Here is a 12,723-nt window from a genome sequence, read left to right as displayed (position 1 = left end):
GGTGCCAATGCTCTTTATCTCACATAATCGGTGCTCTACCGATACGCCTTTTGATCTTGTACCTTCAAATACGTGTTATCAGTGGTTTCGATCCAGTAAGGACATTTTTATGAAATACACGATTCACACGACATATTTTATCAAGAACTTCCCGTGAAAGAGTTTGCGAGGGGGGGACGCCTCTGATCAATAAATATTGACATGGTGCAAGAACGCTTGTGCATTGACATGTGTGAATAGACTTAGTATAAACGTGAGCCGATAAAAGACTGACAGTAATGCCTAATATGAGTACATACACACTAGGTTAGCAATAGAGGTGGAGCTCACCCAGACTCACTCAAGAAATATTTTGTGCTAAGAGCTCACTCAGACTAAGACACGTGAATATTTCCCTCAACCAGACTCACTCTGACTCAGATTCACTGAAGTTTTCCTCAGCCGGACTCACTCGGACTCAAGCCGACGGCCCGATCTGAGTGAGTGAGTCTGCGTGAGTCGACCGACCTATGCATCAAATTACATCTTTGATGTGTAACAATTTGTTCCATTACAAATATGAAGTGTTTTTAAAAATGTGGCCGGTGTGTAAACTGAAGTACAGGCACATTTGTTCTGATGTTTGCTAACGTTATGTTTTGCCCAGTTGCCTGTGAAAGCAGGTGCACCAAGGCACTCATCAGCATTCTAGTGAGGCAGCTGAGGCCAACAATGCAGCATGCAACTTATGTGGCTGTGAGGAGACGATTGAGCACATTCTATGCCACTGGCCATCCTACCAGACTCAACGATGTGTTCTAGGAGCCAAACTCTATCGGCTTGATGCGAGACTGCTATCGGAAAATAAGATCCTGGGACTTTGGCTCACAGTTTCATGCATGCACAAGGCCTCGAAAGCCCTATTGAGCTACCTGAAGCCAAGCAGACTTTACAAATGTGAACTACCAGCGCAAGAGTGTGTGTATGTGGGTGAGTGTGTGAGAGAGTGAGTGAGTGTGTGATGTGATCGGGGGTCTGCCCATAGGACTGGGGAGCAGCCTGGCCTCAGGGAGAAGTCGAGTTCAGGAGCCGGAGCTGATAACAGGAACGTTTATTTACATGATGAGTTGGTAGCGTGTAGAAGCCTCGTGGTGGCTTCTAGTAGCCTGTCGTAGCATCCTAGAGTAGCATGTTGTAGCATGCTTGGAGCGTGCCGACGCTCGCGTTATAAAGCCTGGGCCTTCCCAGGATTCCCTGCTGGAGGAAACAATCAACTCCAGGACAGTCCAATCAAACACGTTGTCTTCATCTCTGCCCGCTAAGTAAGCGCCACCTCCTTCGCACTCCGGGAAAGAGAGAAGCGGTGCACTTGACGACGGACGGTCCCGGGAGGCGAACCAAAAGACACTATACACATCAAGAAGGGATCTCGGCGGTGCACATTCCCGGAAACGGGCTGCGTTGTCAAGTGTGCTGTCAGGTGCAGTCGTTCCTTGCTTGGATAGCGCCGTCGGTGCAGCTGACTGCCAGCTCTTACTCGGGTCACAAAGCCACAAAGGAACTGTACACACAATGAACGGATTACTGCAGTGCACATTCCTGAAAATTGGCCTCGATGCGTCGCCGGTGCAGGTGACGGCCAGCTCCCAGTTGGGTCACAAAGTCACACCGCGTAGTGTAGGAGCAGGTGCCCGATGAAGAATCCCCGGCGCTCGGCTAATTGTTCGGTGTATCTCGCAATCTCGCAGAAGCTTGAACATAGCAATGCACAAGCGACTGCCTCCTCCGAGCAGCCTGGACTGCAAATAGTTCATCTTCAGGCCATAAAAGCGTCAAAGTCAGCCAAGCGTGTTTAATGCGACTGAAGAGGGAACTGCCAGCCTTGAAGGGTTCAGGACACAAGTGCAGTGTTGTCGCCGCATCTGGTGCGTTTCGCGGAACGTTGAGGTCGAAGAAAGCAGGGCTGATGCCGCCATACCATTCTGACGATCCAGCGGCGCCAAGCCGTGAAGTCAGATCATAACAGTGTGAGAGTACTAACTTCTCAATTTTTTTTTCTGTTCTTTCTTTACCTTATCTATTCCCCCCTTTCCACCACCCAGCCAATAGTAGCCAACAGAGCCAAAGCTTGGTTAACCTCCCTGCCTTTCCCTTTGTTTCTCTAGTTATTGTAAGGCTTTAAAATTGATATATAACACTGATCAAAAGTATGGCACAAAGGCACTCCATGTTGCTTTTAGATTGTGCAACACTTTCTGAGAAACAAAAGAAAAAAGGTTGCTATACGTGCAAGCTAAGAGAAACTGAATTGTAAAAAGTGGGAACACCAGGCAACAGCTGCAATTTTCATGCAGCTGTGGGAATACTGTTTCTCCAGAATGGCTGGAAGGTTCCGAGGAGACATTCATATGACCACTAACATTCTCTTGTATACCTGAAGCTTCAGAGGGCGCCAAAAGGGTCGTTGACAGCTGGCTGGCTGCTCGGTGCAGGTGCCGGGGCGCCGAACATGCCAGGTGCCGCCGCAGCCATCATAGGGGGCTGTGCTCCCATTTGCGGTGGCCGGAATGGCACTAGAGGTGTGGGCCCAAAGGCACCCCCCATGGGTCCCCACTGTGCACCTGCCACGGGGGCCGCCGGTACCGTAGGCGCCACACACTGCAAGGACAGGTCAGAAGGCTTTCAACTTTAGCGGACCACCAATACTTTAATATAATTGCACATGCATGTAAAAATCCTCATAAATAAAATGTGGTTTTATGTAGTGCTTAGAAAAAAAATTTGGCAGATCCCACGTACCGTGCGAGTCGATGTTATGCGAAGCATGTAGCGGGTAGGTGACTGTGGCGTAACTTTTTTTACTGAGCGACACGTTACAAAATGACGCTAAAGATTTGTATATATTTTACACGCACATATATATATACAGTGAAACCTCGTTAATACGTACCTGCCGGGAACGCGGCATAACTACGCACTAAACGGTAGTACGCATTAAACACCAAGTACAAATTTGCATCTCCTAGCGTACGCCATCTCCCAAATAAATAGAGTGCCACAGCAAATATTGCCTAAAGTACGCACCGCAAAGCCTTTTCTTTCCTGGCACACTCGCACGACCGCCCGATAACGCGTAGTGGCGACGCCGAAGAGCATTTCGAAACTATTGCAGGGTCCCTGATACGTGGTCAACGCAGTGACCGACATAGCGACAGAAGGGACAGTGTGATTTCCGCGGTATATGTGTGTGCGTCTAACCGCGATCTGCCACTAAACGAAAACTGACAGTTCCAGTGAAACGCGGTACGGCCGCGTGGAGCCGGGAGCCGATCGTCTCCCGGCTAGCTGTGTGCAGCGCGTCGCCTACTCGGCTCACGCTGTCACTACCAGGCCGCTTGCTGTGCCGCACGCGCGCATTTATCGTGGGAATGTCGTTCGTACCCACTTCGCTCCAGATCGTGCACAGATGCGGCGAGTAGCTTGTTCGGTTAACGCAGCGATGACGAGCTTCATGCAAGCGATGCGCACTCCGCGATTCTCTAGCGGTCCTGGCAGCGGACGGAGGCGCGTTGTGTGGTCGCCTAATAAAAGTTGCAGTATGGTTACAACCGCGCTACGCTTGCAGTATCGTACACGTGCGTTTAGTGTGATAGCGTCAATGCAGCGAGGTTTCTCGGCGCCCGCGACCCGCAACGCTAACTACGCAACAGCGATCTGCTTTCGTTTCTACAAAGCGGTGCGCGCCTTATGACGGCTTAGTAGCGTTTGCTGTCGGGCTGAAGTTCTTCGACGTGGTTGAAGTTCTTCGACGTGGTTGAAGTTCTTCGACCCTACCCGAGCATTTGTGCCATTAATTCAACTTCAGCCTTGAAGACGGCCGCGCACAACGAAGCGGCAGCGATCGGCGGCCCAGCGCGTTCAGGTTGTCGCCTAATAAAAGCGTGCAGTAGGCTTCAAAAGTAGCGCTGCACCGCACGCGTGCCCGAGCAGATAGCTGAAGATACTTATTGTGATAAGGTTGTCGGCGATAAGTCATGTCGGCGCGTTCGTCGGTGGCCGCCACCTCGCCTTCGTTCTTTCCCGATGCTTACCCGCAAAGGCGTCGCCGCAATCGCGCGGAAGTCGGAATCGGGGATCGACTGATCTGCACACTTCTCAAAAAGGCGGAAGACCTTTGGCGGCACATTCTGGCGTCAGGAAGTTGAGCAGCACAGTAAAATTTTATGGCACAAAAAGTTATCGCGGTACGCGGGGTACGCACTAACCGGTAGGCATAGGGCGAACCACTACGGCTTAAGCGGTCAGCGAATGCATTGGGCTCTATGGGACTCGGTCGGGGATTCGTCGCAGCTACGTTTTAACCGTTAGTACGTTTAAAGCGGGTACGTATTAACGAGGTTTGACTGTATGTTGAAGAGCCGCATATGTGTTATATAACCAGTTGTTTACGGTTGGGTAACGCAGCCTATGGCAACGTGGGTATATTACCAAAACCAGAAGCGGTAAGCTGATATGTAGTGCTTATACGTGTCCCGAAAACGCACGCACGTTTCACGAACCCGTGTGCATGTGTGCAAGAAGTTCTTGACAGTTCTTGAACAAGGGCATCATCACCATGATCAGTGAGCACCAGCAGCTGGTCATGACTTGTTATAGGATCCGGTCGTGATCGTGGTGACGAAGGGTCCATGTGTAGTGAAGTATGTGGTATAGTAGAGCTGTTGAAATTCGTGGATGCCTCGGTCATTTCGTCGACAAATTATCTGTCGACAGAGCCGGCGACATGTCCGAACCTGAAGCCACCCTTCGTGTTGGTGAGGTATAGGCCGTCGACGCTGGTGGGCCTGGATAGTGCTACGTAGACCAACTTCAGTGGATGGTGTTTGTCGTATTCGTAGACTACCTGGGCGTATGTGGCCTACGTAGCCTAGTCTACAAAGCAGCTGTCAATTAATCTGGCATCATCATCGGTCAGCATGAGGCCATCACCCAGCCTCGTAAGAAATGAAGAGGACACTGCGTCGTTCTCGTGGACGAAGTGCACTTTACGGTGCTGTGATGTGGATATCATATGTAACATTCGTAAATGTATTCCTCCGGGGTCGAGCAATGCTCCAATATAGCTTCCTGAATCATAGGAATACAAATGTAATGTTTATTAGACTGCTATAAAAGAGGAGCCAACACTGGAACTACAGACGTTCATCTGATATGACGCCTGTATCGTAGGAGTACACATCGTAGGAGTATCATGTAGTGTTTATTGCTGTCTTGTAAAATTAGATAGCCAGCACCACAACCACAACTGACGTTGCACCGATGTACGCCTGCGTAGGCTGTTTTTCCAAGCCAGTTTATAGACCTGGCGTGGCTCAGTGGTAGAATACCTGATTGCCACGCAGAATGCTTGGGTTCGATTCCTGCTGGGATCCTAATTTTTATTATTTCCATTCGCTGAGTCAACGCTGCCTATGTTAGTTTTCCTTAATGCTCTAGCATTTAAGTTGCCGACGTCTGTTCTCGCCGTTCCTGTGTAGATATAAACTGTCAATCACCTGTGGCGCATACCCGTACACCGCGGCCCGTAGTAAACGGGTATGTGCCACACGTGTCTAGTGGAAAGGGTTTGACGACGTACGCGACAGGATTTTAACATTATTCATGTCATGACCTGGCAATCATATTCGTCAAATCCTCTTACCCTCTCATGCAAATTTTGGTCTACATTAACTTAAGGAGGCGATCATGAGAGCACCCAGACGTAGGCGGCTAGATAGATAGATAGTGTTGTGACCGGCCTTTGGAGGCACCAGAGACTCCGGAGGAAGAGGCTGGAGGAAGGCAAACTTAACAGAGGTTTTATTTACATGGGCGAGCAGTTTGTTTCTACATGACGATTTCGTCCTACAGGACGAGGATTTCGTGTCTACATGACGACGATTGCGCGTCGAATGAGCCCGCGGGGGCTCGTTTTAAAGGGTCTCTTTCCCCAGATCCCTAGATGGGGGAATTTCTGCAAGTTGGGACGGTCCAATCGCGTCCCACACAACACTAAAGAGGGTGCCACCCACACTCGCCCAGGTCAGAGTCGTTGACTGGGGCGTGGCCACCGCACTCTGCTGCTGTTGCACCAAAGGGTGTAACATGTGGTCCCCGCCATGTGAAGGCCGTAGGGCGATGGGTCCCACGCTCGGACACAAAAGGTCTGCAGCTCCGAAGCACCTTGCCGATCAAATAGGGGCTGGTTGTCATCCGCGCGGTCGCCGCTGTCTCGTCAAGGTAGATTTGGCGACAGGAAACCACTACGGTCGTCTCGCCGTACCAGGATGGGCCAGACAGCACGGCGCCTCACGTCCCATCCCGGGAGAACAATTCAAGCGCTTGAACCATTGTAAAGGCAAGCAGCGCTTCGGCGCCCGGTTCGAAGAACAGGGACGCCGCTTCCTTTTTTCAGCGCAGGGGCCGATCGTAACAATAGATAGATAGATACGTAGATAGAAACGCTCAAAGTGCCAGAGGTTCGCTAAGAAATGCTTCGCATTTAAAAAGCTTAATGTGCTGCTTTATTAAAAATGAACCATTGTGCCTAACAAAACACTGTTAGCCAAGCACATTGAGGAAACCTAGACAATGGTGACATATTTCATTCTAGGTAGCTTCAACTGATACTTACAAGGAACTGAGTCAGAGGCGGTCCATCACAAAGCTAATAATAACCATTGGAGCTAAACAATGGGTCTGTTGTATAACACTGTGAGAAAACCATTTCTCAACAGTGGCCTTACCGGTTGTGGCTGCGGCTGGAAGAGGTGCTGCGGGGATCCAGTACCAGCCCATGCTCCACCAACTGGAGTCCAGTTGGTGCCACCTGTCTTGCCAGCTGGCTTAGGTGACCCCCACTGGTGGCCTCCACCTGAAGTCCTGCATGTGCACGGAAATTACAGTGCGCATATCCCGACTGTGATAGCGAATTTGGATATAGCGAATTCTGGAACTCCTGTGACCCCCTTCTGCAGGAGCAATATGATCACTACTGATATTTCTTGCAGCAAAAATTTTCGACGGCACTGTAGAAGACCTTTGAAGCAAAAAGCACTGTTTTCAGAGTAAGTATGAATTATTTGAAAGCAGTTACTGCCCCAACGAATACAAGTTCCCTTGTCGAAACGTTGGCCCCAGAGACATTCCTTGTTTGTTGCCTTCATACCTTCATCTTCCACTGTACAGCATCGGGCATTTGTAAACCAGCAATCGGTTGAAAGAAAGTAACAACAACGCTACAGCAATATCTTCGAGCGAGCCACACTTCTAGAAAAATAAGTGGCACAAAATAGATGAGGACGTAGAAAAACGTATGATGCCCATCTTATATAGATTTTTGTGTGCACGCTTTTCCCCCCTGTTATTTCATTATATTTCTCTCATGTAGCATTGCTTAGCGCAGCACAAGTCTTTTGTAAGCAGGCACATTCTCACCTGTGCTGAGCACTGCTGACAGCAGGGAATGGTTATCTTAGCAGGATGGACTACGACACAAAAGTTGGGATCACAGCTGTAAAGGCTAGTTACGAATGGTTTTCGTAAGAAAGCTGGCCATTCAAAGTCTGAAGAGAAAGTCTGTTGAACTGAGCAAACGACCATCTGTAGACTTACTTGCGTGCCGCAGCCTGCTTGGGACCATTGATGTCCAGGTTTTGTGCAAGACTGGCCAGTGTAGCATCCAAGTCGCCCTTCAGCAGCCCACCCCCTGTCGAAGCTGGTGCCTTTGAGGCTGCCAGTGGTGCTTCTGAAGCTGTGGGCACACTGGTTGCAGGGCTGGCCAGTCCACTCATAAGTGGCCGTGGCTGCAGTACGTCTCCAAATGAGTCGAGACCTGCAGTCAGGGGCAGAGAAAGTGCTGTCAAGTTGCCGACAAGCTGAATGGGTCAATATAAATGATCTTCACGTGCAAACTCAACAAACGACAACCAAAAAAGAACGTAACCAAGGCTTTCATGCCAACCAAGGGGTACGAGCGCAACACTGCGCCACCTGATGGGGCTGCACTGTGAGCGGGCGACGGGACACCGCCCATGGCTTGCTGAATGGCAAAGTTGAGGTCATCCAGGGCCGAAGCTGGTCTGGCCGGTGGCTTGGACATGGCTGCGCCAGGTATCGGCACACCCACTGCCGAAGTGGGCATCACTGGACTAGCCATCGCAGCCCCGGGCATCACCATAGAACTGGGAATCGCTGTGCCAGGCATCGCCACCGAACTGGGAATCGCCACACCAGGCATCACTGAACCAGCCATTGCTGTTCCAGGCATCGCTGCGCCAGGCATTGTCGAAGTGGCCATCGCCGTGCCAGGCATCACTGCACCGGGCATTGTCGAACCGGCCATCGCTGTGCCAGGCATCGCTGAACCGGGCATCGTTGCACCAGGCATTGCTGGTCCAGATACCACCGTCTTCGCCATCGCTGGCTTGGACACTGCGGTGGACGTGGTCTCCTGTGGCCGGCCCTGGTCGAAGCCCAGCCAGCCAGACGAGGCAGCGCTGCTGGTCATCGCTCCAGTCGTAGCTGGCTCGAAGGGCTCACTGGGCCAGGGCTCCTCCGAGGTGTCCAGATCGCCAAAGCCAGGCTCTGGCATATGCGCCAGGATGGGAGTGGTGCCGGCACCTCGCATCAACTCGGCCGTTGGTGATGGTGATGAGGAACGCGGTGGTGGAGGCTCGAGAGTGGGCAGTGTCAGCCCGCCCGCAGCAGGGCGCACCTCCTCTTCCTCATCTGGAGACGTGAAGGTTCTAGCAAAGCCCTCGACTCTCTAACATCCACGTCGGAGAGTTTGAAACAATTTAGCTCAGCTGCTCTTGTATCACTGCCTGTTTGCAGGCTTTTCAGTCAAATGGTGAGCTATGCATGCTTTTGCAAAATATGACTGCTAAATCACACCCTAGTTAAATGGCACCTAAGCTACCCTAGCTTGACAATTTGTTACATAGCAAATTGTGTGCATGTCTACAAACCAACATGGCGGCGAACAAAAAAAAAAAATCGCGATGCCGTAATAGCAGAGCTACAAGTGTGATGGTTTACAATGAAATCGCAGCTTGCTTATTTCTTTCCTTCTCTCACCTAGGCTGAAACATGAACTTCAATTTTTCCGTATGCAAAAGGATCCATACTGCAGCTCTGTCAAAACTGACATCCCAGAATCTCTTACCAAAACTCTTACCAGAAGCAGCCGCAGGTGGGACTGAACCAAAGGCTGCGGCAAATGAGGCATCTGATGCAAAGGTGGTCGAGGGTGTAGAGACTGGTTGGGACATGAACCCTGCAAACAAAAAGTTGAGAATCCAATTCAATTCAGCTTGTTTCATGCTGCAATGACAAGAAGGGGTGAGAAAAACGCAGCCTCACTGGCTGCTTGAGCCCACACCTCTGTGCATAAAGCTTAAGCTAATAAAAACCAAAATACAGAACAAGCATCATCTATGACAAAAAAAGGCGATCGCTCTAATGTAAAATAAACAATCACCCCGCCATCTATGACCACTATTTCTAGGTTTAAGATATTGGTATGGTATGGTATGAGATCGACGATTTTGGGTAAGTAAAAGCTCGTTAATTAGGAAAATCAGTTCGAACATGTTCCCTGGTCCCAGCCAGCATATGCATTGTTTAATGGCATCAAACTCTCGTTAATTCAGTCATTTGGCCACAACCCAGTTAATTCAGAAGGCCCTCTGAGCACACCTATACTCGCGGACAACTTTTCTTGGCAATGAAGGGAAGGCTAGAGAGCCGAACTACGCGTGTGCTACCGTTGAAGATTAAAGTCCCACAATTGCGTCCGTGTTTTCTGCGTGAGAATAAAAACAATAACACTGCTTTATTTTCTACGGGGCGCTGTTTGAAGAGAGGGTCAGCGCGCACCAAGGAGATATTTATATTTGTTTTGATTTATGCAGTGTAATTTCGCGTTTTTGCGTCTGTGAAAACGTCACACCTTTTACGTGCACGTCACAGTCAAAATGGCGCCTTCGTCTTCAGGTGAGCACTCGTCACCCTCCAGCTTTCCCGACGACTCGCCGAGGGAGCTTGTGACGAATTTCACTAAGAAATGGCTGTGTAAGCCTGTGACGGCCGCTCGAATAATGAAATGGCCGTCACAGGAGATATGGAAGGTTCACAAACCAAACCTAAGTTCGAAACGCGCGCTGAACCGGACTACTTCGCGGAGCAGTACATGTGCAGCAGCTCCGCCCCCGTAGCCTTCCCTTCATTGCCAAGAAAAGTTGTCCGCGAGTATAGTGCGAAGCATCACAAATGTGAGACGCCAAAGAGCGAAAGCGGCATTTGCAGACAAAACGGAGGTGGCGCTGTCCACATCACTATCTTCAGTTAGTGCAGCAGCTTCGTTTTAACTTGATGCAATGCACACGCAATGTCACAAAACTCAAATATGGCGGAAACTGTTGAAAATGAAGAGCTTTCAGCCACGATCGGAGTGCTTGCATAAAACTCGTTTGCTACGTCGCGATAGATGAACTACCAGTTGCTGGCGATTTTTACCTGTGAAAGAACTATTATCACGTGCGCATGGTGGTGGTGGCCGTACGTAATAATGGATGAGTGCAGAGCACGTTTCAGGCTAATTAAACACTGGAGTCTCGTGCTGTCGTCGCATGGTGAACGACTTCGAAGTCGCAGGATGGTGAAAAACTGGCTTTTAGACTGCTCTTATGCAAAAATAAGTACGGGATTTACATATTCCTCAAGGAAATGAAAGTATTGATGTAACATACATTTGTTTGTTGTTTTCTTGTTTACTTTTGATAATTCAGCATTCGGTTAATACGGACATTTTTTACGATCGTATGAAATCTGAATTAATGAGCTTTTGCTGTAGTGGTGTCATGGACTGAACTAAAGGACGACAAATATGATAGATTATTAGCGCAAGAACGGACAATGGGCAAGGTGAAGACAAAAGACAAGACACGGCGCTCCTGTCCGTTGTTTTCACCTTGTGAGTTGTCCTCTCTTGCGCCAATTAGTTATGTCTCAAGTCAATTTGCACCAACCAGCCCAACTCGCATCTCTAGTAATGATAGATTATCCAAGTGACAGTTGGCTAGAAAAAAAAAAGCCAACTGAGCTCAAATGAGCAAAAGGTAACTTTCAAAAACATAGGTAATGTATCACAAAGGACTGAGACAGAGGTGCTGGAGAACCCTTATATACATATGGTTACTGATTGATTCAGTCTGATCTCCTAAACCAACACAAGCAATGACAGATGCTGCAGCAGAGGATTCAAAATTGATTAACTCCCCACCTCTCACCCCCAGAGTTCAATACAAAAGAATCTTTGCATTGCACCTTTGTCGAAACATACTCGGCAGATTACTTCAAGTGGCTGACCATTAGCAGTGAAATGTGCAAAGGCTAGTTGCTGCTGCTGCTGCTGCTGCTGTTGCTGCTGCTGCTGTGGGCTCTGCACAGTGGGTGGTGGCGGCGGCGCTGGGCTGGGCTCGGCAAACGGGTTCCCCAGGCAGAGCAGGTCATCACTGGCCGGAGCGGCAGAGAACAGGTCCAGCACGGGCTCGCCACTGCTGGCGGTAGCCGAAGCCGCAGGGGGCTCGGGCGACGCCGACAGGAACGGATTGGTGCTGGCCTCTGTCTCCTTCAGGTGCCGCTCCTGCAGTCGCACACACCATGCCCCCAGCTGCTAACACCAGCATGGAACCGTGACCGTGGCATGCACTCGACACAGCCATGCTCTCACCTCAGCACTGCCCAAAGCTGGCTGAAACGAGACATGCACACGTCAGACACACAAAAGTGCAGCCCGATGTGCCCGAATTGACACTCCGTGCCGACGTGCTGCACGCTCTTTTTTTTTTACTCATGTGTGCTGTGTTAACAGCATAGGTAATGTGGGGACGTGTACATTTACTCCGACAACACTGACATACTTTTGGTTTGTGCCACGCACTCGCATCTTGCATAAATATTGCGTGTTGTAGTCCATTTTCGTCAATATCAAATTTAACACAAGTGCTCGCGTTGTTCATAAAATGAGCCTCAAACACCTGTTGGAGAGGACAAATTTTGAGGCACTGCTTTCTTTGTAAGCAGCAATTTCCATGACATTTGAGTCTCAATACTATGGGCTACGAAGAAGCATGGTCCCAGATTCATTTTCGAGAAAGTGGTGTTCATACTCTCTATACAAGAATGTTTGCACTCTGCATCTGTCAGCATGCTGCTTGGAATTAAAGCGGTTTCATGAACACCTGGCAATGGGACGCCACTGTCTCGTAGAGATCAACTTCACATAACCAGCTAAGCTTACTGTGACAGCTAGTGCTAGTTTTATGACCTGACCACAATGCAGAATAACATGACCCGACTGTTATAGAATCAATCGCAGGAGCAAGCTAGCATAAGCCCCCCTACCTTGCATTCACATGATGCTCTTAGAAAAGCTCAGGTACACCTTCGGAATAAGTGCCAACGAGCTTTCTACACCGAGTGTGGGCTTGGTATGCTAGTAAAATCATAAAATGAAAAGGCATGTGGCAACCACCATGTGAAAATTCCTACATCTCTCAGACTTTGGCACAGCCTGTCCAGTGTGAACTGGTACTTTTATAGATTCATTCATCTTGCACAATAAGGGGGCTATAACATTGTGAAAGTTATAAAAAGCAATATCAGCGGTTCAGCTCTGTGCATGACATTCAGAACAATCGG

The 12,723-nt window shown here is 49.5% G+C and overlaps 1 protein-coding gene across 14 annotated transcripts in view; it reads right to left on the bottom strand.

Annotated features, from left to right (window-relative positions):
- The window catches only part of LOC119396764 (phosphatidylinositol-binding clathrin assembly protein LAP), a 31,651-nt gene that overhangs the window by 5,110 nt on the left and 13,818 nt on the right, over positions 1-12,723 (bottom strand). For 4 of the 14 annotated variants that reach the window (XM_049417223.1, XM_049417218.1, XM_049417222.1 and 1 more), the window contains 7 exons: positions 11,753-11,773; positions 11,389-11,665; positions 9,185-9,295; positions 8,011-8,748; positions 7,633-7,852; positions 6,765-6,900; positions 2,414-2,637 (listed from right to left, as the gene is read on the bottom strand). In XM_049417223.1, the coding sequence (XP_049273180.1) occupies positions 2,422-2,637; positions 6,765-6,900; positions 7,633-7,852; positions 8,011-8,748; positions 9,185-9,295; positions 11,389-11,665; positions 11,753-11,773 (1,719 nt within the window). In that variant the 3' untranslated portion in view covers positions 2,414-2,421. Of the gene's footprint in view, positions 1-2,411; positions 2,638-6,764; positions 6,901-7,632; positions 7,853-8,010; positions 8,749-9,184; positions 9,296-11,388; positions 11,666-11,752; positions 11,774-12,723 lie in introns of those variants that run through there. The other 10 variants (XM_049417220.1, XM_049417225.1, XM_049417224.1 and 7 more) reach the window with 6 other exon arrangements.

This window comes from Rhipicephalus sanguineus, chromosome 6, assembly GCF_013339695.2.
Source record: "Rhipicephalus sanguineus isolate Rsan-2018 chromosome 6, BIME_Rsan_1.4, whole genome shotgun sequence".
NCBI lineage: Eukaryota > Metazoa > Arthropoda > Arachnida > Ixodida > Ixodidae > Rhipicephalus > Rhipicephalus sanguineus.
This window is presented reverse-complemented; position numbering and strand designations above follow the sequence as displayed.